The following is a 27,508-nucleotide window of genomic DNA, read 5'->3' as shown; positions in this document are numbered from 1 at the left end:
GCCATCCCCATCAGCTCAAATTAAGGGAGAACCAATCCTTTCTATTCAGGTTTTCTCTCCCCGCAAAGTTCCCCAGTATCTGAGAAATGCAAGTCTTCCCTCTCCGCATAATCTCCTGTCTCACACTTTAAGACCCTCGAGGTGAGGTGAAAGCTGGGGGAAGAGATCTTCCCAGACCTGCCACCAGTGCTGTTTGCATATTGATTTTAAGGGACCATGACCACAAGGTACACAGCAAAGGACATGCTCCAAACTCCTGGTTTTGTATAGTCTGTATTTATTGTAGCCTGGCACAAGATTTAGCTTATTTTCTGGAATAGGAAAAATACTTTGCCTCTCTCCTGCATAAACTTCCAAACAATCAAACAAAATATTGAGGGAATTCAATTGATTGCTCTCAACTGTCTGCCAGCTTTAACGAGAAGCAAGCGCTGCTGGTGAATACTGAACAGCTCACAGCTCCAGCTTTGCTGGTTCACCCCCTGCCCGCACCACGCACAGTGCCTGCTTTGTCCCTGGCCAAGGCTTGTGCAGAAGAGCTGCTCCCTGGGCACCAGGAGGTGCCATCCCCGGGTCCCACAGCGGTGCAAGCTGCATATGGCTCATGGACAAGCTCAGGGGCTGGGGAACACAGTGATCATTGGAGCTTTCTCACTTTCCACAATAAACCTGACCTACGCGACCAAGACAGAAAAAAGCCAGGGGGCTTTCAGATGGGATAGAAACTATCAAATTGCACTCCGTGACTTGGTAAGCAACTGCTGAGGAACTTCTGTCCTGAGGAGCAGGAGAAAGCTGCGGGGAATATAGCGGGGCGGTGCGCTCCCAGAGTAAGCATTTGAAATGTAAATTTAGTTGGGATTATCACAAATTGCCTGACCGGCCTCTACAGATGCAACTGATGACACAATGTGTGGATTACACAAAGATGACTTAAAGGGTCCGGGAGGGAAAATAGTAAAGAGGAAGGGCCAAGTCATCTTGCCAAACATTCTTCCCCCAAGAAAGAGAAAGGAGGATGGAAAAGCCTGGGCGTAAATCTTTACTAATCTAAACCCTGAAAGTTTTGATTTGATGGAAAACTGGGCAAATAAGACACAGAAATAGATGAAACAGTGGACTGTTCAGTTGGCTTGCATTGCTGCCCTCTAAACACTCTCACTTCTTGCCTGCAGACTCGTCATGCAGGGGGAAGATGCTTGGAAAACAGTAGAGAAATAGGGGGCAAGAATATGAAAAGAATAACTTATCCTACTACTTCTTCACCACTGCTAACAGCCTGGGTAACTAGCAGAATGAAATGCCTGTCAGTGAGAAGAGAAAAACCCAACATTATTGAAAACTCTAGTTCCAGCTCACTTTGTGGGAATGCTGAAGTCACCATTATACCCTAAAATAAGGGGAGGTAAAACTGGGCTGTCTTGAATAGTCTGAGACCAGCTGCTCTGAGCATGCTAACCTCCTTCACCCCAGGAAATCTGACTGGCAGAAATACTGAAAAATACAAAGAAAATGGGAATGTAGATGATAGCTCTGAAACCAAGCTGATGCCTCGATGAAGGGCAAACGAGGCGGGGTAAAAGCGAAGGTAGTCGCTGTGCAAAACGAAGGGCACCATTAGAAATATAAAATCAGCACACCAAGGTGCTGAGATCTTCCAGAGCTTCAGATCTTCAGAGCTCAGCACACCAAGGTCAACCAAGAAGCTGTGAAGTGCTTAAATAATATGAAAACAAAGGAGCTTCAGGAAGAAGTCTCTTGGGGAGCAGTAGGAAGGACTGATGAAGGACATTAGGGACAAAGGTCATGCTAGAAAGGACAGGGGTCCATCACTGGGTGGAGATTGTAAAGCTGTTAATGAGACAGATATGGCAGACGTGCTGTAATTACTGTCATTGAACATTTGGGAAGAAGCAGGATAACACTCATTATGAGGATGAAGCATTTCCAACTTATTAGCAATCGAGAAGAACATTCAACAACATCTACCAGCACCAGAAGATATTTAAATTTGGCAGATCTGAATAATTTTGCGGCCAAGAGATCTAAGAGAACTAAGAAAACTGCTGTGTGCTGATGTTCATTTTTAAGAGGAAATTTTAGAAGACTGGAAGAGTCTTCTGCCTGAATACCCAAGAAGGCACAGGTATGGCCGGAAGGGGACAGCGAGCCAGACGTCTGTCCAAGACAGAAAGACAGCACTGGATTAATGCAGCAGAGAACCAAAGGGCATGCATATACGCCAGTCAACGTGGTTTTAGGAAAAAACAGGTCACGGCAAGCAAGCCTGATTTTATTCTCTGCACATTTGATATTAGTAATGCACAGAAGCAATATCCTTGATGTCCAAAAGGTGTTTTGACCTCGTAATGCATGACATGCTGACAAAAAAAAAAAAAAAAGGGGGGCACTATAAAATATGAATAGTGAATATGCTAAATGGATTTCAGACTAGTTACCTGGCTGGTCTGGGAGACAACGAGGATGCACCACTGCTGAAGTATCTCTCTAGTAAGGTCTTCATCTCACTGTGGCTAACACCACTCACACACAGCAGATTTTGATAAAATGCTAAATATTATTGAAGACAAGTCTCTGCTTCCTAGCAAACCTGTGCTCGCCCCGTGTGGGAAGCCTGGAGATGGAGGTAGGAGTGAGGAGGTGGTTCAGCCTCCTCTTCCAGCACCAAGGGACTTCTTCCAGAGCCCTCAACAGTTCCACACCGACATTTTAAGGAAATTAGTAAAACACTGTGGGAGATATAGACCGGATCTGTAAGAGTGATTTCTAGGGATGCAGAAAATGTCTGAAATGAGAGAATTAAAGAGGTTGATCTTTTTCGTTTATCAAAGAAAAGATTAAGAAGTGACTTGATTACGATACAGCAGCACATTCAGGGGAAACAGTATCAGGTACTAAAAGGTTCTTAATTAGGCAGAAAAAGGCATAAAAAGAACTAATGACTGGAAATGGAAGCCAAATATATTAAGCATCACTTTTAACAGCAGATGTTTCTAACCATTAAAGCAAATTATACACATGCTGTTGGGCTCAGCAGAAGACTCAGAGAGGTAAAGCTTGCAGGTCTTTCATCTATAGGACATTTTATACCCATACTGATCTCAAAACCTTTGAAAGTTTGAACCATCCTGTCTTAACTGACATTTGGTATGTCTGCATCCAACACCTGACTTGCCTCAGCCCCGCACGCAGTGCCCAACGCACCCATGACCACCAGTCTTGCCCTTCCCACTGCAGACCTCTGCAATGTCACAGAATATTCCTCTAAATCCTCTCCCAGATGTGGTTATTCCCCAATGTGTGGACGGGTCTGCAACTTGCAGCACTTGTAGGGTCACCGCTGCCAGATGCGCCTCCTCCTCTCAACGCTACCCTGCAGCTGCGAGTACCGACCATTTGCAAAGCCTGTTAGGAATGAAAACTCTCCAATCAGTATTTCCTTAAAAAAATTGTAGGCAGGAATATGCTAGCTGCGCCCGGGGCAGATTTAAACACCAGATAAGAATTATAGATGAGCACATCCATGGCGGGCCAGATCCTGACCCTCTGCAGAGGGATGCAGTACAGGAGAGCAGTGGTTTGCACAGGTACATACAGGGGACCAAAAAGCATCCCTGGGTGCTGCAGCTTACCAATCCCTCTAGAAAAACACCAAGAAAAGCACACAGTTAAAAGTGATCTAAAACAATAGAGACAGCTTGAGCTTATAAGGCTTCTAAAGTTATTCTAACACTACCTATTTTAGGAAACAATGTGGAAACAGCCCATCCCCTGGATTTGTTACCAGGAGATGCAAGGGAGCACTGGTAACGTGCAGGTTGTTTTGTTCTCCTGAGGTAAGACAATACAGCTCTAAAAGTATCCTAGGTATAGAGTTCAGCCTTCGTGGTAGACAGGAGAAGCTTTAAAATGAGCTGTAAGCAGAAAGACTTCTTAACTGAACATCCAAGAGCTCTTCAAGCCAGAATTTAGGATTATAATGAATTATTTGTTGAGGGTTGGTTATTTTGGACCACTTGGAGGTCACCCAGGATGCTATCCTACTCATAAAAATAATAAACCCCAAAAGAATAGAAGAGCATTAGATGAGCATATTTAAGACTTTGGAGACTTGAGACTGAATGGTTCCTCACCAGCCCTACAACATTTCAACACCTCACTGCAGCCACAGCCATCTGACCTTGTCAGCTATACGACCCTGTATCGGAGGAGGAGGCCACTGGGCACTTCAGGAGCACAGTCCATCTGACTTGTTTTAAATGATTATTTTAGGCTGGGAAGAACAGCTCCCAAGACATCTCCAGTCAAGTGTGGTCAATCCCACCCAAAGTTGACTGCTTTGAACAGGATGGAGCAAAGGAGCTTTGTTCAGCAGAAGATACAACCCATCCTCCTTCTCCTTTGGCGTGAGACAACATGCATAAGTAGATGAAAAACAAGAAGCCAAGTTCATAGGAAATCAGAGGAGAAGAGAAGCATGGGTTTTCTTAGAGTTTCCCAAAACATGTGTATTTAATATTCCACAAAACTGGAAATCCCCCCAAAAAAACATGTTTCAGAAGAGCAAGAGAGCAAGCCTTCAGCAGGAGCTCTTCAACTCCAAGGGCCCCGAGCAGGCACCTAGAGTCCTAGAGCCACCACTCATGAAGCCAACCCCCAGCAGATGCACCCCAAGGCCACGGTCACAGCTCCATCCTCTGCCTTTGGCAGGCACCAGTACAGCCAGAACTAGATAAATATAAAAATAACCAAAGCTGGAGTTGGGTAACAAAGGTACTGTGTTAATCAGGCTAATAGGGAGGCTCGACGCCAAGGACTGCTGACTGCATGAAGAAGAGCTTCATTAATGGGTGCTACTGGCTCATCCTGGAGGAACACTGCAACAGCCTGGCCTCTCCCTAGAGCTGTGAGAGCTGCCAGTGACCTGCCTCAGCATGTCCTTACGTGCCTTCAATTCATCAGCTCTGCTTGCAGATGAAGAACCGTCATCTCATGAAATCGGACAGTCAGCGAAATGTCCCTTCCCCTCCATGCCTCCCGGATCTGCTCTAGAGGAGCTCTCCGGGGGGCACATCTTGCATTTTACATTGTCACGCTGAAATCTGCCAAAGCCATGTACCCCGCAATTAAAGCAACATCCTGATCCAAGAGAAGAGGCAGTGCTAGAAGGCAGCCCTTGGCTAGAGAACAGAGGGAACAGCAAGCTGTGGCGGGGAGCTGGGAGGATGCTGGGGAGGCAGGAGGTGGGAATGGCTGTAGGAGAGCAGGGAAAGCTCAGAAAATCCTGGAAGAGCTGCTGATGTATGGAAAAAGCTAAAGGTACTGTGTGGAGAAGGCTTCCCACACCATCTCAGACTGACTGGTGGAACGTACAACAAATACAAACGTACGTCTTATTCTGAAGTTTTGGGGTTGTTTTTTAAGCAGCACTATTGCCACTTTTTCCTACGGCCACACAGGGACAGCGCGTCTTGAAGCTCACACGTTGAGGGTAGGGAAAGCAGCCCTTGTTGTTGGATCAGTGCACAGCCTGCGTGCAAATGAAATGAGAAGCCTGCAAAGCATCCCGTGGGAGGCTGCAATGTGGTGAACCAGCCAGGGTCTGATCTGGGGTGAACAGATAACACCAGGGGATGAAGTCTCCTAAGGCACCTCTGGAGGACCACAAGCAGCCCAGGGTGTAGGAGCTGTCATGTGTCCGTGGCCATGCTGCATGTCAAGACATCACCAAAATTCACGCGTGCATCCAGGTGGAGAGGAGGCGGATGCAAACACACAGGCAGCGTGGGCTGGAGCTTCCTGGTCCAAATCGAATGCACAGTTTGAGGAGAACCCAGGGCTCCAGAGGGACTGTGCAATCAGGAGTGCTTTGGCACTTAATTGACAGGGGAATTGGTCACTGAGGCACTTCTGAAAAAGGCCACCTTATGCTCATCTTTATCTTCAAACATCTTCATACAAATAAAATCTAGTCCTTAGCACTCCTGCCCAGAAGGGGAAGCCACTGAAGCTGTCAGTAATCATCCTGCTAATGCCTGCCAGAAAACAATCAACTTGCTCGCTTGCTGGCGAGCAAGAGGAACCAACCCCCAAACTCATCTCCTTCACCACAAATAACAGATGGGAAACCACGTTTGTCCAGAGAGGATCGAGCTGCAGAATACGACAGTGCCATTTCATCCTATGAGTCACTTCTTAACCAGTTTCCTTTTTGCTAGTTAGCACTCCCTGAACTAACCGAAGGCTGCTAAAGCAAGTCCTGTCCTCTCCCCAAAGGGCATCAGGAGGCATTAACCCACAGGAGGGTCTGTGGACCGTCTGAGTTTTAAAGGCAACCTCCGGCTCCTGTACCTTGCTGTTCGGATGATCTTTACCCACACCACGCAGCCACCGACGCAGAGATGAAGCAAACGTTCAATGAAAATAATTGCATGCTGAACAGCTTTGCAACTAACCTTGATCTGCCATCACACGCAGGACGGTGCTCCTCCAGTAGCATCCCCCATGGCTAAGGCGGCGATCGAGCCGCTAGCTTCTTGGTAAGCACAATCACCCCGTCCTCTGCTACTCACCCTTGCTGGCGGAGAGAAGCAGACGAGCAGGAGGAAACCTTTCCAGCGCCAGACCCATTGCTGCTCCTCTGCTCCCCCCGCCATGCAGGTCCCCCCACCAAAGCAAGGCGATGCCTAGCTAAGCACGCCGGCAGTGCCACCGCCTGAGGCAAAGGGACAAGTCCTTCCAGTTCATTAGGGAAGGTTTCTTGTGCAATTTGCTGCCTCACTAGCTCCTGTTTAGACAGCCTTTGTTCCCTGTTTGAAGGGGTGCATGAAAGGTTTGGACGTCTGTACGTGCTCAGAGGATGCTGTCCCCTGGGCCTGGTCAGGAAGGACCGCAAAGAGCTCACCCCAGGTTTTAATTTCTTGAGCTTTACACGCCGATGTGCTCTAAGTGCAGCCCCAGGTCCCCTCCCACTCTGTGATGCAGGACTTCCACACGAGCCCTTGCGGTCCAGGAAACCTAATGGCTTGCTTTGCCTTTTTCTGCTGCTGTTCCTGTACCCTGCTGCCAGCCGAAGGACGAATGTCCAGAGTAACAGGAGCCTCCGGTCCTGCTCACTTATTGTTTTCTGCAGAACTAAAATAGCAGCCTGGGAGGGAGCGGGGAAGCTTAAAACTTTCCATTCACCGGCACCTCTTGCCCAAAGCAGAGAAATCCATGAGGCCATGGGGTTTCTCTGGGTAAAAGTGGCTACCATGTACAGCAGGGATGCAATTCACAGCTATAATGCTATAAAAGAGCATAGACTGCTTTCGATAAATGGACTTATAACAGATTAATTTAGAAGCAGCCCAGTTTCCTATTGGTAGCACAGAATAAAATCATTATTCACTTACTGCATGGCTCCACATTTATTCAGTTATGAGTGGTCCCTGTTGCAGCCTTGCCCACAAGTTTCTGGCTCCTTTGGGAATACTCCTGGACAATTACAGCAATCGGAGATAATGGCTGTAGCTCAGGGACTGAACTAAACACGCTTGAATATTTTTGAAGGTCCTTTTCCACCCCAAACTTTGCATTACCTTGGCAGCATGAACATCTGAGCACGGTACAGTAGCAGTCAGGGCGGAGAGGATCGTGATCCTCTGACCCAGTAGCAAGCATCTGGGACAGAAGTTTTTAAATAGTAAAGACAATCCTGGTGCTAGCATAAATAGTCCAGAGTATTTTCAGAGACAGAATCACAGACCAGGTGTTATGGCCTCACATTTTCTCCAGGGAGCCAAGGAGCCAAGTTCGGTCTCATTTACCCTCAGCCAACACGTATTTATGAGTGAAGCTGCTGGAATGAACAACTTCTGCAAATGAACATATCAGAGCGGATCGATGCATTGAAGCAGAATGTATTTTCTGCCTTTCTTTTCTTTATGATTCTAGATTAAATATGTAATAAATGCCTTTGCAGAATTTAAGGCCTGAAGATAGACAAGACATTGCACAATCTTTTTACATACCTAAACAGATTTAATTGCTCAATTATTCCAGATAAACATGATAAGTTCCCTGCCATGAATAATTTATAATCCAGCTAGCCACACAATCTATGAAGCACAAATCTATGGCTGCAGCAAAGGGAAAGCAAGCAGATGCCATGATCCTGAGACACTCCAGCTTGTTACCAAACGCTGGCCAAAGGAGCAATAGCGTAGGCTGCCCACGGCAGGTCTGATCTTGCCTGAAATTATTTGGACAGCCTGTACCTTCATTTGGGTTATTGTGTTGCACAGAGGATGCAAATATTGAACAAATTAAACAGGCTCAAAGTCTGGATGTGCACCTGGGAGGAGATAGGCACAGCACATAGCCCCTCTGTTCATGGTCCGGACATTGCTGGCTGTGCCACGCAGCCCTCCTCAGGAGCTGGCTGCACTGGTTTCTCCAGGAATTTCATTAGATGTTTGTGACAGAGCTTAAGAGCTGCAGTGAAGCACAGCAGGATGCAGTGCACTGGTGGATGGAGGCCTGACAGGGCTATCACGAGGGATGGCACTCAGGACCTCGTGGAGGCAGCAGGGGAAAGACGTGCCATCTAGCCAGGACTCACCACGCTCAGACAGGAGAGACCTGGGAGGGGGCCTGGAAGGTGTCCAGGAGGACGGTTAATCCTAAACCCATGACAAAGCCATCCCAGGCAGCCCCCTTCCCATGGCAGAGGGGTAACGAACCGCAGAACTGAGCACTGCCCTGGGAAAACTGTAGTACCAACCACACATTGACCGGTAAGAGGGGCAGGTACCACCTCCAGTGGCCCCAGATGAACGCAGAAGGTTGTCCCACAGGGCTCGGAGCCCTGTCATAAACCTTGAGCATCTTTATGCCTCTCCGAGAAGCAGACGAGAGGTGCTGGTGGGTTTCCTCCAGCTGGGCACCCAGCACTGCCTTTCCCTGCCCCACTCCCCGCTTTTTCCAATACATGCTCCTGTGTCTGAATTTTATTTATGCTGCTGCCTTGAATGTGTGTTTGTTGGAACAAAGCTTCAGGATTCCACCCTGGTGTTCAGCAGCAGTAAGAAGAGAGAGCTATAAGGGCCTCTGAAAGGTCTTGGCTCTATCCTCTGCCCCCAGGAAGGATCAAACAAGCCTGCATCACTGCCGACAGATGTTTGTCTAATTTGGGCTTTAAAACTTCCCATCAGTTGTGGATTTACTGGGTGGGCAAGCAAAAGGGGGAATAAAGGGGCTTTGGCTTAACCATCCTCACTGCTAGAAAACATTCCCAAAATATTAACCTAAATCTTCCTTGCAGTCTAATTCCATTACTTGCCATCCTACAGACCACAAACACTGAACAGCAGCTATTTTGTTCAGTAAAAACAGTCTGACAACAGCTTCTCTGCTGAAAGCACCCATTGGGGGAAGCACATGCTGGCATCAAGGCCATAACATGCAAAATGTCTCCTAGAGGCAACTGGCCACCATCTTCAAGCTGCAGAACTCCTGGTCTTGATCTCCTTGGGGCTCCACAGCACCTCCATGGCCTTCAGATCCAATTAATGTTTTTCTGCATTTCCAGGTACAGTTTCTGTGCATTTTTAGGAGCTGCTCAGGCAGCTTTGGAGGACCACATGCTATGAAAGGAGCTCAGCCTTGCACAGTCCAATCAAAGGAGCCTACAGACCACCTGCCTCCAGACTCACCTCCTGTCTCACCTTCTTCTGGAGACACCCACTTGGGTAGCCCTGGTGCCTCAAACAGGCTTACAAGTATGGCCATAAACACCAGAAACAGTTTGTCCAGTCACCAGCTTCCTATTTTAATAAATTAGAATACGCTTTCTATGTTGGAATTCCTATCCCCATCCAAATGCACCTGGACCCAGCTCATAAGTCATCATCTACTAAGTAAAATATACCAATTCTAACACAAAAATATGCAAACAATTAGAATTTGAACAGATATCTGTAAATCCACATCACTGTTAATTGTGTTTTTATAGCCATTACATATCCTCTAAGAAGGAGATACTTAATTGCAAGCCAGTCTACAATAGCAATCACCCTGTCTTCAAAAAAGAAAAGCTAATTGCAACGCAAGATTAAAATTGGTCATTCAAATCACGATTTTTGCTTGCTGATCTAAAGTTATTACTGCCATGGAGCTCTAAACTGATACACCCCAGAAAGGTGAATAAACTCTTAATCAGAAAGAATCCTGCTGCCTCTTCTATCATCACCCGAGCCAAAATATGAAGTTACCCAATTAGGGGAGCTCTCTGCTGCCCTCCTGATGGGGGGCTCAAAGGATCACCATACGGCAACCTGCCTGGGACCTCTCAAGCCCGACTTAAAACTCTGGGTAAGCTTACAATGAGAGCTAGTTTCGGTCTGCTCAAACGAGGGGCAAAGTCCTTGATTGCAAAAGTAGAAAGCATTACAGAAGAGGAACAAAAAAAAAAATCAAATAGAAATTGTTCAGTTTAAAAAAAAAAATAATCACAGAAGCAAATCTTTTATCCACCTTTTTGGGCTTCTTAGCTTTTCTTTGAAAGACTTCCGAACAGCAACAGCTTTGGGTCAACACAAAAAAATACAACCAACAACCAAAGAACACCAAACCCACCACAAGAACTGTCTCACGAACACCCTTTTTGTGCAAACACACCATCATCAACTGCTAATGTTGCCTTTAGCCCCTTACTGCCCGCACAGCTGGCTATCGCACCCCGTGGTGCACGGGGAGCATTCCCCTTGCCAAGACAGATCTCCCACTGCTGAGCTACAGCAGCATTTCTAGCACTGGTGGCTGCAGAGAGAAGATAGAGAGATGGAGATGTATTGGACACAGTGGGGCGTGCAACACAAGCAATAAATACCAGAGGAATAAATCAGGTCGCTCATTTGAAAAAAGTATTTAAGAGCTCCTCGATGAGGGCATCTGTCCACACCATCACAGTTGACAACCCCATCTGAAGGAGCGGGCCAGTGTTTAATGAAATCTCAAATTAACTTGTCAGGCCAAGGGAAAAGAAAAAAAAAAAAGCTTCTCTTACTTGTAAATAGTGTATTTTTGATGAAAGCATCGCAGCTGTGACAGACAGCTATCTCCAGGCAGCCATCCCATGCCTCTGGCATGACATTTCTGAAAAGGTGCACAGCTTCTACAAAAGCATTTCTTAGTCAAGCCCTGTAGCTCAATACATTGTGTGTAGGTGTTGAACGTGCCCGGCGCCTCCATGCCAGGTCCCCTCCGCCGGTGCTGCTGCTGCAGGGACGAAGCACGTTGGATGGAGTGATAGGCAACACAAGCTGCAGTGCTCTGGGAACGGCACTGCTCCACGTCCATCCAGACAGAAAGGAAAATACAGAGGAGCAAACCACACAGTTCAAGCTGATTTCATCCCTCTTTGATTTGCTCCAATGCCAATTAGAAACCGCTTTTGGAGAGAAACAATAAATCTCGTCACAGTCCCCGGCCTCAAACCCAGGCAACTCAAGTGTAATTACCAGCCACGGGACTGACTGATCTACAGCACATTTCTCACAGGAGAGATAGTGGGAGCAATCGCTTCTCCCTCCATTTTCAGGTGTTCAGCTGAAGAGGTCTCACTCCTGATTTTCAAGTGTTGTGCAGCTGAACAGTGGAAGCCGTGCTGACCACAAGTAATCAGACCCGAACTGCCTTAAATTGAGCAGATAAGGGATGGATTGGCCAGCAAGAGGGAAGCAGCAGGACCTGTGCACCAGGGCAGGGAAAACATTTTACATCCAAATAAATACCACCTTCCCATAAGCTTTTATCTGCCCACAGCCTTGTCTGTTGGTGTTAACCCCCTGCCTGGCTTGGCTGGCTCCTAGCACTCTGCAGAGAAAGGAAAGGAGGAGAAGCAGGTCTGAACCATGGAGTGCAGCAGGCATTAGGATGCAAAATAGCACACTGTGCATGACCGACATCACCTTGGGGGATCCTGCTCATCGGTGCACAGTGACCCACTCACTCAGGGAGAGGGTCTCACCATGCTGAGACCTTTGCTCCCCAGTGGGATGCAGGCTGGGTGGCATGGGGCAACTGCCTGCAGCTGGAGGACGTGGGAAAACGGGTTGGCTGGAGCAGAAGGGGGACTTGGGGCAACAGCTTGAGCTGGCCAAAACCATCAGGGGGGCAATGAAGCCTTCACTTTTTAGAAAAAGTAACGTAGTGGTCAATGTTGGCTCTTGGTTGGGGTGGCATGGCTTTGAGATCACTTAATGCAGTGGTGCTGGAGCTTCAGAGCCCTCCAAGTGACACATCCTTCAAAACTATCAGATCATGGGACTTTTCTGGGCAAACCTGTAAAAACCTTATGCCCAGGATCTGCATAAAGCATTATTTCAACATGTCCCCTGGGTCTCAATGAGAATTTAGCACCTGGAATTAGTTATAGAAAACAATATTTCAGAAGTTGCTGGATTTTTTTCTTCCTAATTCAATAAAGCAATAATGATTGTCTGCTGAGAGCAAGTAATGGGATCCCAGAAGCAGCTCAAAGACAGATGGCAGCAGCAGCATGCCTGTTTGGTGATATTTCTCAAAGCGGTCTCCAATTTGAAAGCCACAATCATATCATCTGGAAAATTAATATGGCAGGTCAGAACATAAGGTAGAGTTTGTAAAAACGAATTTCAGGGCATTAGCTGGCCTAGCCCAGCATCTCAGTACTGACCTGGGTCTCCGAAAAAAATCAGGATTCATGCCTCAGTCTGCCAAAGGTCCCTTGGGCAGGTTGCTCAGGACTAGATGAAAGCAGCACATCTAGGTACAAAGGCTCAGTTTAACTCAGCTTCACCTTTTGGGGGGGACCCCTCCTCTGCCGCAGCACTGTTGGTCTTGTATTAGCACCCTGTGTTCCATCAAACACCAAGGGTATTTGCTTTTCTCAAAGCTCAAAAGGTTGTGCAATATGTAGAGTATGCCCTGCCCATCACAGGCAAAATGGAGGCAAGTGTGCTCAAGGACAAGCCTCTCCCCACAATAAATATGGTCATTATTTCTGAGGAATCCAGAAATTCAGGTAATTCAACCCTTCCTCAGGTCCCCAGCGTAATTTTAGCACAAACCACTAGTTTTTAGCCAGACCTTTCCACTAGCCCTGGTATTTTATCTAGTGGGCATCACAGTCTGTTCACAGGTGGGAGAGGCAGCAAGCAGTGCCTTCCAGGAGAAACATGGGATGTCTCCCGGGGAAGAAAGAAGATGTGGTACATCTGAGACCACAGGAGGGACTCAGCAGAACCAGTGTGCGTCCCAGAGCCACGATGAAGCTGGTTTTTGGAGGAACCCCACACCCAAGCAGTTGCAGGGACACAGCCTTTCCAGCTTCCCCCGCTGCGTATGTCTTTAGGCATCGGGGTACTCTGCAATTGAGAGAAGGGGAAAAAAAAAGTAAAATCCCAAGGGCAGTTCCCATTCCTAGAGCCAAGCCTAGCAGTGCCCCCACTCTGGCATGCCCAGCTGGTTGCTGCACTACACCTGCACCCCTAAACGTCTGCATCCTTAGCAGGCTTTTAACAGGGAATGCTTGCTGAGCCCGTGTATCTCGCAAAACCGAGTTACATGCGGCGACAAGCTCATTTGCTCTTTGGGGACAGGGCTTCAAATAGCTGCTCGCTTGTGGCAATTAAAACGGGCAGAGCGCTGCCACCGACTCCGCTAGCCTGTGCTGTGACTGATGCAAGCACTGTCTGTAGCGCTCTGATAAGAATATTGGATGATTCAGAATAATCTAGACTTTGCTGAACATATAAGACCAAGTGTTTGTGCTTCTGTTTCTGTCTAACGGGAATACAGTGCTGTGCTTATTAGAAGGGGGAGAGGGCCACTGGAGATAGGTGGGCACCAGAACTCCCTCTCCATAAGACTGATGGGCACATCTGTCCTGCCTACCACTCGGGTCTCTTCCATGGAGGTCTCCAGCTCAAGGGTCTGGCCAGTCTAATTCCACGGCTTGGACATAGCAAGAGGGTGACAGACCAGGTGAGGAGGGAGCAAAAAGTCAATGTTAAATCTTCTTCCCATCTCGGGGGTTTTTTGTGAGCCGCAACCCAGCAGCAGGGCTGCTGCACAAGCAGCTGGGACTTCATTAAGATGCAGGAGATGGGCATCAAAGTGGGCAGGGCAGGGGAGCAAGGGAGGAAGGGGAGGGACATACTGGCTCTTCAGTCTTCAAAACCGACTTGCAGCTGGTTTAGTGCCATGTTATGTCCATGCCTTAACTCCTTTAATCCCACAGACCTGCTGCACAGTCTACCCCCATCCCATTAAGACCACATCTCACTCTCCGGATTTCCCTATTGAGCCACTCCAACAACTTGGCTTTGATTTCACTCAGAGCAGAAAGCCAAGCCAACGGCACAGCCTATTTACAACATGAACCGAATCCAGAACTGAAACATCCCACCCTTCAGCTGTCCTTGATCAAAAGGTTTAGAGCCTAAATAAACCAGCATTTTAATCAGAATTAAAATAACCAGCTTTCATAGTCCAATTAGCACCATACCCCCCTCAGATAAGGGCTGCCCAGGAGCACGGCTGCATATTACATCTCTGAGATAAGGAGCTGGGTACAACAGGAGGGAGAGGTCTGGAAGCAAGGCTGTACGAGCTTGAATTAAGCTGGTGAGGAACACCTCTGCAGGCACAGACTTCTGTCCCACAAACACCTTACTCCATTCACAGGGCTGTTTTCAGAAATCTCTGGTACTTTTCAGTCCGCCGCACTACATAAATCCCTTTTTAGCACCTAAACATGACCATGGTCAAGAGACAGACAAGAGACAGCATTAGAAAGAAGCAAGTTGGTTTCTGGTGATGGGGGCCCACGCAGCTCCACAAATAGCAACAGTGATCAGCTAAAATTCAGGTCAAAAGACACTGCCGAGATGTCACCACCTCTGCCAGCACCGCTATCTTTAAGGACCAGACAGACCTCATATGTCGTTACCAGCTGGGGTTGGAAGAGCGAGACCACGACGTCTCCTCCTGCGCCGGGGCTCTCCTGCCAGGCTCCCCTCTGCCGCACCAGAGACGCGGCCCTCAAGACAGCCAGTAGCGGGTGCAGAGTGGGTGCTAGCAGAGAGCGTCTGACACCCCCCGTTATAACCACCCTGCGCTCTGCAGCTTGTAGAAAGATGGTAAACAGGAATTAATTCGGCTGGGATTCACTCAATCCCTGTCGAGGCACTGAAAGCACTTGAAGTTTCCTCCTAAGCACTCCCCAAAGGCAGCACAGCGTTTTACCACCAAGCACGCGTTGCAAACAAGACCGTACAAGCGAGGGCTATAAAGCCTTGTGCAACTGCTGCTCTCTGGGATATTTTGTGTGTAGTGAGTGGGATGCAGAGGGACACTCAACCATGTGTGAGATTTCATGTGCTTGACTGGTAGGAAAACCTTGAGCAGCATCCACATGAGCAAAATAGCTCCATCCACCACCACAGGCTGTAAATGATTTTATTCCTCTGCCTGGGGACATCCAGGGGAGGGAACTGAAAGCAAGTAGCAGACACAGCAAAGCTTTCAAAAACATGGGGAGCCTCTGACTCGGTGCCCCACTCTGCTTTGGAGAGCTTGACAGCCATTTCCGATCCTCAGCTTGCTTTTATTTTTAATGATAAACTAACATGTGAGTTGAAAGCCAGAGGAAAACCATGTCTCATCCAAGCAAACAGCTTGCCGTAACTTAATGTACCGAGGGAAGGACGACGCCGGGCGGTGGTGGCTCAGTGCGTGCAGCTTGCTGGGCTTGGTATTTATCAACTGACAGAAGATGCCAAGAAGAAAGCAGGCCACTTCCCATCTCAGGAGTATTCATCTTTACCTGCAGTTGTTTTTATTACCCCTCTCCACCGCAGCATTGCTCCGGTGCGTGGGAAGCCACACTCTCCTGTCCCCTCTGAACAATTTAACACGTCACCACAGACCCTTATGTGTCCCCACAGTCGGGTCCCTGCTGCCGTGGCTCATCAGAGCCAGTCATCGGCAGAGGGGAGCCACCGTGAGCAACACCAGCCCCATTAGTCACCGGGAACCGTTCAGCCAAGATATTTTTTGACATTTTCCGCAAGTGAATTTTGCATTATTTGAATCATCTACGCAAAGCGCAGCGAAAGGCAGCACACTGGGAGGAACAGCCAGAATTACTCATGAGCTTTTTTTTTTTTGTTGTTGGCTCTAACTTAAATTGCGATCTGTCGAACAGACAAGTCACACGTCACTGCAGGCGGCTGTGAGAAGCCCCTGCTCGGGCTGCAGCAGGGGCCAAAAAGGCAAACGAGTCATTTATATGTAGAAAGCCTCAGCAAGTACAAGTATGCTACTCTCCAGCTTGGTATTAGTTGCCTTATTCAGTGGTAATCACCCCATTAAAAAACAATAGAGCAGAAATAAATAAAGCCCAACCAAGAGATAACAGAAGCACCCTCCACTGCACCACAGCAGGTACAGGATAAAAAGAAGGCTGGGATACTTGGTGTAGGGGTAAGGGGGTTAAGAGGTGAAGTGCAATGGTGAGGAAGCACTAAAATGTGGGATATACACACACACACAACCTGTTGGTCCAGGGTGATAAATTCAAGGTTCCTATCAATATTTTTCTCACCATAAAAAAATACAGAATATTCACTGCAATCACAAAGAGCCTGTTTTTAGTGTCTAGCTCATGAGGTGCTCTTGAAGAGAGCTATAGGGCTTCTCCAAGGGGGCACATCCCCACCAAGCGCTGGTCCCAGCCAGCCCACGGTGGAGATGCTAACCCAGCATCTCCAGCAGCTGCAGACCAGGCCAAGCATCCCTGCCTGGGCGGGTGCTTCTCAGGACAAACACAGCCCAAAACATTGATCCTTACGAGAAGGCAGCAGCCATGATGAGCCCCAGCTCCTACAAACAGCATCGCACGCTGCGCATACAGGTCACTGCTGGCTGAAGCTCTGCTAAAAACAAACAACAAATTGGAATAAAACTCACATTTCTCTCCTATTGTGCAGCCTGATCCAATGGAAAATTTCTCCCGAATCTGCAACATAACGCTAACGACAGATTTATTTTTACAGCTATATCATGAAGAAGGATGATCTCGAAAGAGAAATCATCCTGAAATGGGCAACTTGACTCAGCAACTCGGCAATCTTGATGGATATGGGGTGCAACATTGCCATATACAGACACAAAGAGCTGTCTAACACCACAGCAGCACACAAATCCTGGGTTTTGACCTGATCACAGGAGGAAAAAAAAAAATACTCCTGAACTTGCTGAAGGGTGCACAGAAGGGAGCACCACTGCTTACACAGCCAGCCCTACGGCCTTACCTCCCCAGCTACTCACTCCTCTACCACAGCCATGATCAGCGCAACACCTGGGGGTGAAATCCCCCAAGGGATGCCAGATCAGACAAACACTTATTGTTAAATATTATCCCACTGTAGAATCTGCTTTTTGAGATCCAGCATTTTTCAGACCCAGCACCTATTCTTTAAGGGGCAGAAGAACTAGAATCTCTGAATACAGCATCACATTTCTGCACGAGCACAGCACACCTTCAAGATGTGGTGCTGCACGCATGCCAACAGCTGAGGCTGGAGGCTGCTTCACAGTCGGGAAAATGAATAGCCAGCGAGGTCCCAAGGGCAGGAGAAAACCTTGTTGGCTTTGCCGTTCAGTAAGAGAAGAGACTGCGTAAATGTAGTCTCACAGCTCCTCCTCTGCCAACCCTCCCATTGCAAAGAGCTAAATCAAACACAGAGCTCCTGCACCCAGAGAAAGCTTGGAAATTTGGGAGACGCCACACTGGCATCGCCCTGCAGCTTCTCAGTGAAGAGCCAAGAAGGAGAAGGACCACTTTGGTTGTTTGAAAAGGCAGAGAGAGACAGGGGAGATTAAAACTCTCCTAAAAATCATGTTTAATTATCTATTGGCAAGTAGATACCCTTTGTATCCAGCCCTCCAGGGCTCACCCCTTGGTGCCCTCTGAGCTCGCTGGACACAGCCAAGAGTCCCAGAAACCACCACATTAACACCCAGGAACAACAGGGGAGTGTGTCAGAGCACAACATGTTGTAAAACATGGTTTCAAGCCACATAAATTAGAGAAACATAAATTAGTCGTGCTCCAACGACTTCAGGCCTATCCAGACTGCAAGGGACCTGCGCCCAGCTACTCCCCACCAAATTGTTTCAGCATCTATTAGACCTCAGGGTAAAACCACTGACGCCAACAGGGATTTTGCCCACGCTTACACAGCAGGCATCAGAGACCTGTAAGTGTTTGGATGTTCAATGAATGACAGGCAGGAGATGAGATGGATGAGAGGAAGAGATTGGGGATTTACTGCTATTAATAATGGCCAGCATTTTAATGTAGAATTAATAGCCTCCCTGGCACCCCTGAGCACAGCCCTTTGCCTGTGGGGCCGCTGAACCAGTGGTCATGAGTCAAGCCAAAACCTCCTGAAGTGTAAATACTTCAGACTGGGCTCTTAACTCACAAAAATGGCAGGTTTTACTGAAAATTGGACACTAACATGTTGCAAGGTATAAAATTAAGACAATCAACCAAATGAGAAATGGTCTTTTAGGAAAAGCAGCATATGAACACCTTCACAATTTCTGTGACATTCAGTCTTTTTTTTTTTTTTTTTTAATTTGCTAAATTTGCTAATTGAACAAGGTGATGCTGCAGGCAGGCACAGCTCCTGCTGGTGAGGCTGGGCTGGAGAAGGCTTTGGACTAAGGCCATCCCTCCAGCACTGACAAGCCTCACTCCTACTACCAGAGATGCTCTGTTGGGCACTTTGTCATCCCTCTCCTTCCCCCAACTCCTTCTTTGCTCCACTTTACCCAAATTTTCTTACATTATTGAGCAGAAAACCATCTACTGTTACATTATGATAGGATAAATGCAGCCCCACACTGCACGTTCATACTTAAACTATCTCATTCTCATCTCCTCAGCTGATGGTCTGTTTTCCATTATTACAATTCAAACATTTACCTAAAAACTTTAAATGAGTTTTGTGGATATCTCCTCCCACTACAGATAACTCAAGAGCTGCTGTGAGGGTTTCCTCTCCTGACAAATGACCCTGACCACTGTTGGGAAATCAACCAGCAAGTTTTTAATCCTCCCTGAGACTTTTTGTGTTCCACTTGCTGAAGGTCCAAAGGTTGGTGATGATCTTACATGGCACAGAGCACGTAGGGAACAGATTTATTATCGAACATTTTATATTACATTATATTCATACTGTAAAAAGTACAAAGAATCTCTTCAATCTCCCTAAGTAGAGCTAAAAACTTGGGCCAGAACTGAAGTTTAACAAGTATCACCCCTTCATACAGTCACAAATGCAGCAGATACATTCAAAATGGCTTAGGGACAAAAGCAGGGACTTCAAAAAGAAAGTAATTTGCTGAAGAACATACATGTATAAATATGTTCCCTTTATTCAGGGTGGCAAAAAAAATTTATCTATTGCATGTATCTGAATACTTATGAAACTGCATCTGATGAACACAATTTCAAATTGAAAAAAGCACAATAGAGACGTAAGGAAGAACACAAAGATTTTCTATAATCCCAAATGGTTCCAAGCAAACCTATTAGCCAGCCAGACATTTTGAGTTTTCATTTCAGCACTAACCAAAACACATATTTTAATGCTGTGTCGCTGCTCTTGATTAAAATCAAAACCGAGTTCTACATTTTTTTGGTTTAGCACTTAGGATGGGGAGAAAATGAATTAAAAGAAACCCAACAGATTTTAAGAGAACACTGAAGAAGAAATTAATTTATCAAATTAGCAATGTGCAGTGGCACTTCAAAACCCCAAAGAAACAGAAAGGATGCCTGCAGGTTACTCCTTATGATACCAAACAGAGCAAATCCAATCAGATGAACATGCTGCAGGATCAGTCAGGCGAAAGCCACAGGAGCAGCATTACAAAGTGAAAGACATATTAAAAAGAGGATTTTCTAAACCTATTGTACTGGCTTGAAACCAAGCTATTCCCCCCCGGAGGAGATGACAGAATTGCTAGTACGGTCCTGAAGAACAAGCTGTCCAAAAAACTCCTCAAAGACAACGCAGAGGAAAACTAAAAAAAAAGTTTTAATGAGAAATTAAAAATACTACTAGAATGTTAGGTCTGCAATATTGCTTTTAAAAATAACACATCTCCATTCAAAAACCTATTTCCTACACAGGAGCATAAGCAAACTGTTACATTTTACCATGCTATTTCATAACTTCTAGGTTTTAATGGTGCCATCATAGCTCCCTGCTTCACATTTCCCTTTGCTTAAAATAACTGTCTATGGCAAGAGCACTGACCTTCAGGAATAAGTGAATGAACGAGAAAGCTGGCACGCCAGCACGCGACCAAATTGAAAACGATGACAGCAGTTATTTCAGAGCACGGAGATGAACAGAGGGAAGAATACGATTATCTACATGTAAAATATTGAGTGACACCGGCAGCAGACAGGAACTTCTGTTTGCCCAGTCTTGTGAAACAAGAATGAGCTGGTGCTCAAAGGAATAAAAGGACAGCGAATAAAAAACCCAAAAAAAGTATTTATTTTTTTTTTCTCAGACAGCAATCAACTCAAGATGCTACAGAGGCCAACCGCTTCATCATGATGGAAACTCATTACTTGCTTTTAAGATAAAATGACCATCAATCCACATGAAAAGGAATAAACTAAAAAAGACAAAGAACATTAATATTTCAAAGGAAAAATAATATTTTAAAAAATATTTCAAAGAAAAATAGTATTTTAAATACTTCAAAAAAATTTTAAAAAATATTCAAAAATATTCCAATATTACATGCTCCTGAGCAGAAGGTATCACCTCATTATCAAGTTATAGTGTTTTGCTAGGAGGTACAGTTAACCCTCCTCTGAGAATTCTGCTCTTGGTATTTGTAAGTAGTAGGATGGAGCGTGACGGACTACAGCTCATACACTGTCTGTTGTTATTTTATTTATATATATAGGTTTATATATATAAAAGCTATTTTATAGTATGCATATATATATATATAAAAGACACATCAAGCTTATATAAACACTTTATTTTCAAAACTGGGCTCTCAAAACTGTTACAGAAATCATCATGCCAAACAAGTACTGAGTTCCCACCTCGCCACACCTGCGGTTTCTGGCAGTCCCACAGATTGTGCAGGACAGGATGTACCAAATAAAACATAATTTTGGTTTTCTTGGGCTTGGTTTTTCTTAGAAAATGTGATATTTTTGACAATTTAATCTTGCTAAAGAGCCTTGAAAGCAGGAAGAGAAGTTCAAATCTGTATCTACTGAAGCACAAAGTAGAAACATCAACTATTCACATGAAAATATATTCATAAGGAAATGCAGATGGAAAATGCAACCCCACAAATCACCTCATTAGCAATACTGTGCAGCCACCCTGCAGCATCTGCTGGGTTTGAGGGACCAGACTCAATGGGTGTTTTACCCTGGGAGGACATTCAAGCAGTGGAGCAGGTGGGACCAGCGCATCCATCCCTGGGAGTTTCTGAAGCCCAACTGGATAAAGCCCGACGCTCCCTCGCCTGATCTCTGCTTTGAGCAGAGGTTGGACTAGCTGACCTCTGGAGGTCTGTCCTTTCCAACCAGGCTCCTACTATCAAGAAAGACAGCAACCTGTGAGCTGCCTCCTGTTAACCCTTTTTAATGCCACCAGACTGCTTCAGATACCTTGCTATGTGACACTGGAATAGCAGCACAAGTAATTATGCTGAGGAAAGCGAGTCACACTTCAACAAGGCAGTAACCACCACTGCTCCCCCAGCCAGCCTGTCACACAGGCTGCCAACACACAAGCTGCAAACACTTCTCTTGGACAACACTTTTCATTCCCCAGCTCCCTCAGCGACCTACTTACAAGTCCTAAGGTTGCTTGCTGTTGAAATGCATATTAAACTCAGAACAAACAAATAAAAAAATGCATCTTTTTTCATCCCAGGTCCAATTTTTTTGATTTGATGTTTAAAAATGCTCCACAGTCAATCACATTTCAGAGGGCATAGAGGCCTAGAGATGCTAAACAAACTGTGCACACGCACATTTTAATGTGGGTATCTGCAAGAAAGACTCGGTGTGAAGCCCACTGCAGGAAAGCTCTTGGGACAAAGCAGAGGATACAAGGTCCAGGCTGACCAAAAACTGAGCAATTGGTGCGTTTTTGTTTGTTTATTTGCTGGTTAGCTCATACTGTTCAAAGTAGTCAACTTTCAATGCAATGCTTGGACAACAAAATAAATGTTTGGCAAATCTATATAAAAGTGAAACAGAGAAGTGACCCGTGGCATTTCCTTGCAGGAGCCTGAATTTCCACCGTAGGACCCTTCATTAAGATCTGACACCTTATACTGATCTTCACAGGGGTAAATACCTCTTTACACAGGCACAAAAGCAGTACCCAGCTAATTACATCTCACTATACCAGGGGTATCAGCTATCCCAACCCTCCCTCTGCCAGGAAAAGGGACTGGAAGGCAGCAGTCTCTCTCAAACAAGGGTGTTTAGAAACCGCTATGTCTGGTGTCAAGAGCAAGCATTGCGTGCTTACCAGAAACAGCTACTGGCAATAAAATGTGGGTATTCAGGGGACTTCAGTGCCTCAATCCTGTTACCTCACATAACGGAGTGGCACAGTGGCTTTCCAAATCGTGACTTAAAGTTTCTGTTATTAAGCCCGAGAGTAGGGATCCCCGTGGTTTGGCTCTTAACAGCTGCAAAAAGCATTCACGTCGCCTCCCACCCTGCGTGGAGGTATCTGACCTGACAGATTGGCACGGGGAGCCCCAAGCCTGAGCCAGCCCCAGCACCCCCCACTTGTCGCCGCTGCCAGATCCACCTCCGGGAACCCTGTGCATCCATTTCACACATCCCACAAAACACTCCCCCAGAGAGGCATCATCTTGTGCACGACTCTTCGCACTTCTCTCCTGCCGCCAGGCATGATGCTGTCTGAAACTCATCTGCCACCAAAACATCATCACCTGGGATGAGTCAGGATCTAAGATGCTCAGCACCTTGGGGTTGCCACCAGCCCCTCTGCTTCCCTCCTGCTGTTGAGTCCTTTGACTTCAGGACAATTTTGTGTACGTAGGCCTCACCTCAGCCAAGCGCTCTGAGGTCTCAGCAACAGAAACTGAACCTCTCTAGTGGTCTGCCATTTCGCTTTAACTAATTCCCCTCTCTCATCTCGTTAAAACTCATGTTGTTGCAGTTATTCCCTGAGAAGCCAGCAGAGCCCTTGCTCTTGGCCAATGCTTTACAGCTGTCAAAAGCAAAGATGCAACTTCTGTGCTTGGAGAAAATAAGAACATCTCCTTGCAAACCTTGGCAGTGTCCACCCCACCACCCACCCGAACCAGCCAGCAAGGCTGCCCGAGGAAGAGGAGGTGTTACCTGGGTGAGGTGCGGGTTGGGGTTGAAGCCACACTGGTTGCAGACTTTGCTGTGACACTGGGTGCAGGCATTGAAGTTCGGCTGGCCGGGGGAGGAGGTGAGCTCTGTGGTCTTGCATATGGGGCAGAGGGTGCTGCTGGGGAGGGGGGCGATCTGCGGGAGTGAGTAGGGAGAGGTAGGGGTGCTGCCCCGGTCCGGCGACACCGAGGGAGACCTCCCCGAGCTCTGGCTCCTGGCGTCCACCTGCAACATCCTCCGCGGTCCCTCCGCCGGTGGTCCGGGCTGACCCCGGCCCCTCATCTCCCGTGGGCTCTGGGAGCTGGGTGCAGTCTGTGCGAGGGAGGGGGATGCTGACCGCTGGCCCGTGGCCTGATCCAGCTGCTCCGGTCTCCTCAGCGTGCTGAAACACCATTAAAAATACACATAATAAGCCCAGGTTTAGGACATTCAAAAGAAACCAGTCAATGTAGAAAATACCTAAAGCACCCTCTCCACCCCCAAAGCCCCAGCTCAGCCAAGGAGGCACAGCAAAACCACACTGCGAACTGGGGAAATTGTTCAGATCAGCAGAAGGATACACTTTACCTTATGAAATGAGGCGTAATTTCAGCTTTCTCTTATATAACCCAGCAGCAGAGACATAACTGAATTATTCAGTGTATTCCAAGTTGAACTTTAGTCAGAAAGTTGCACATAAAATGTAAATGAGAAGTTTGGGGCAGCTCAGCCTCCTGCCAGCCAAGGACTAGCTCCCCATTAGCACTTCTCCAGCACAAACTGGTGCTCAAAGAGGCAGCAGCAACTCTGGTTTGCAGACTGTGGGGCCTCTTTTGCAGGGAGCCGGCCAACGCGTGCTAAACTATCTTCTCACAACCTACTTTTATGAGTTGCTGTGAAACAAAAAAACTGCAAGGAGCCCTATTTATTGAAGGAAAACCCCTCTAGAAGCCCAAAGGAGGAAGGAGAACTACTTATACATTCTCAGCTGTCAATCTGCCTCTGTGCAAGTCACAGGTGAAAGCAACTGAGGGCTTGTTTCCCAGGGGCTACAGCAGTGGGAAATTAAGAAAGAGGGCATCAGCTCTGCTTTAGTAATCATTACTAAAGCGAGAGGTGTGGGGAACTGGGGTTTGTGTGGCCTAGCTTTCCCCCAGCTGAACCCTCTTCTGGGTGGTGTGAGTCTTTGCTGGGCAGAAACCCAGATGGGATGCATCAAGTTGCCAGGACAGGGCTATGAAACCTCCCTGTGAAACCCCAACTACCCAGAAGGAGCAATCCTGAGGCTGGCATCGCACCTGCTGGTGGTCAGGCAGCAATCCCACAGTCTGTGTAGGATACTCTGCAGTGTGTGCTACCTGCCACCCCAGAGCTCAGGGAGAGGATACAGTGGCCCCAAGCAGCTCTGGGCAGCCTCAGCTGAAAGAGCTTTGAGTCCTTGTGTTGGAGAGCATGGCACAAGATCCTGCACAGCCTGCCTCCCATGTTATTTCAGTGCAGGTACCCTGCAGTGTGCTGCTGACAGACCACGAGTGCATGAGAATGAATCTGCAATGGAAGATGTTTCTGTAATTACAGAATAATTTGGTGCACGTGGTGATCAGTAATGCCCGCAAATATTCTCAAAAAAGCAGAAGCCCTAATGCCCTCAGTACTTGTGATCTACAGCTGTTTAAGAAAAAAATATTACTCAGAAACTCAAATTTAATAAATTGTTGATTTACCCAAGCAGGGTCTGACCTTATAAAGGTTTAAAAAGGAAACTTAAATGCATAAAACTAATGAAATTTAAAGTGCATGTTGCCACAGTAATAGGAAGTCAGATGAAAATAAATATTAAAATAGCACTTTGGGAATATTTTTCAGCTACAGATTGAAACCCACTTCTCTGAAGGAGGAATTGCACCATAATAATAAAGCAAAGCAATAAGGAGTAACTGATCTGCTCCAGCCTAAAGAGCAAACCGCACCTCGCTGTGCAGCACACCACCTGCAATGTGTCATTTGCACACCTTGCTCCTCCATCACAAACACTGATGCCTTTGAGTTCAGAAATAGGATTTGCCTCCTGATGCGGAGGGCTGCAAAGCTGCTGCCCCATAAAACATGTGGCATCTGTACCTGGTGGAGATGGGAGAGGTCAGTCCCTGACACCAGCAGAAAGTACTGTCGGAAAGCAAAATGCACTTTCTCTCCTTAAATTTAATCCTTATAAAACCAGCATTTATGTATTAGAAGACATACTATCCTAATTGTGTATTAAACAACATTGAAACAATATTATTTGAAAAGATTAATGTGTAACTGTTGTTTGGAACAAGAGAATGATTATTCCACTGCAAATTTCAAAGTTCAAATTTTTTTTCCCCATTTGATATGAAAAAAACATTTGCCACCAAGTGGGAATTCTGACTCCAAATTGGCTCTGACCACAGAAATACCACTCAACTACAGTTTCACTTCCCAGCTCAGCTGAGAAATGGAAAAAATTTACAGCAGCTACACACAGCATAAGTGTTGAGGAGTATATTAGTAGTTACCACCTATTTTTGCAGCTGGTATTAGTAGTACTAGCAGTCTGGCTTACTTACTTCAAGTACCTTTCTTTAAACAAAGACTGAATTTTTTGCTTAGTGTATTTTTTGCAGCAAATCAACGTGAAGAGTGCCGTACCTCTGAAGGTGTGCTCCATCAAGAGGAGCCGTCACACAAGGCACTGACAAGTTCACTACATTTCCTACCCAAAACAGAGTCTGTGGCTCTCTTGAAAAAAGCAAAAACCCATGAGAAAAAATACACAAGGTGCTGTTATTTTGCCTTGAACATCATTCCTGATGCAGAAGAGAGAGGAGGGCAGTTGGGCACTTGCTGCTCAGCGGGACAGTGCTGCTTCAGAGATGCTCCCCCAGCCAAGGACAGAGCTCCCTCCACCTTTCCATGTGCAAAGAAATGCCATGCACCATGTCCATCCTGCTCCCAGCTGTGGTTTCACTCTGCACTTATCACTATATTTATTTATTTTATAATTATCCAAGATGCCCCAGCCATCTCATAACACAGTCTGGACTGTCTCTCACTTGCATCAGTTGAACACGTCCATGAAATTTTAAGACCAGAAGGAATCATCTGGTCTCTCAAATACAGTAACTAAATACAGGAGAGATGCCCCAGGAAAGAACATGAGAACAGTCATACTGAGTCAGGTGGAGGCCCATGCTCGTGGCTTCTTTTTCTGGGATGCTCCAAAGTTTGTATGTCTTGTACCCATCTACGAACCCTTTTGTTGTTGTTACACAAGTCCAAACTGTTGCTCATCTACTTTTTTCCATGCAGCCCTCTTTATCACTGATAAAAATATTAACTAGGATCAGGCTGCTAACCAGTTCCAAAGAAATTTCCCCCAATGCCATTAGATCGCTCATTAACAATTAGATTGAGCTGTCTTGATAAGGCAGGATTTCACCCGTTTGATGGGGGCTGTATTGATTTTGTACCACCCTAATTGTTGAATTAGAAATATTGGGTGATGCTCAAACATCTCTGCAGGGTCCAAATTCAGTAGCGCTCTCACAGTTACCAACAGAGTTATAATTTTGTCCAAGTAAAGACTATCAAGTGTGTTTGACTAAGCTTATTAACTATTACACTGTCAAGGTTTCCATTTATTATATTCTGCCTATTAATGCTTTATCAACAGAAGGTCAGGCAGGCAGCTCTATTAATCTGCCCACAATCACCAGCACATTGGGCAGCTGGGAAGATGCCATTTTCTTCCTCTTCTTTTATTTTTAAATTGAAAAATGATGGCTTTCTTCTTGCTTTCTAAGACTTCCTCCATTTTCCACATAAAGCCGACATGGCATCAAACCGAGCCACAACCAGCCTCCTGCCCTGGTGCAGCCCAGCCAGCCTAAGCAACGCCCACCATCAGTCCTCTGCTCCTCCACCTCTTCCCCAACCTTCTCCAAGCTTGCTGGAGCTCGGCTCTGACTGTCCTTTGAACACAGGGCATCGAACCAG

At 46.5% G+C, this 27,508-nt stretch overlaps 1 protein-coding gene across 2 annotated transcripts in view; it reads right to left on the bottom strand.

The window, feature by feature from the left end:
* Nucleotides 1-27,508, bottom strand: part of BSN (bassoon presynaptic cytomatrix protein) — a 95,056-nt gene that overhangs the window by 47,836 nt on the left and 19,712 nt on the right. For both annotated transcript variants that reach the window (XM_074836517.1, XM_074836518.1), the window contains exon 2: nt 23,492-23,891. In XM_074836517.1, coding sequence (XP_074692618.1) covers nt 23,492-23,791 — 300 coding nt within the window. In that variant the 5' untranslated portion in view covers nt 23,792-23,891. The remainder of the gene's footprint in view (nt 1-23,491; nt 23,892-27,508) is intronic.

This window comes from Strix aluco, chromosome 11 (genome assembly GCF_031877795.1).
Source record: "Strix aluco isolate bStrAlu1 chromosome 11, bStrAlu1.hap1, whole genome shotgun sequence".
Lineage (NCBI taxonomy): Eukaryota > Metazoa > Chordata > Aves > Strigiformes > Strigidae > Strix > Strix aluco.
This window is presented reverse-complemented; position numbering and strand designations above follow the sequence as displayed.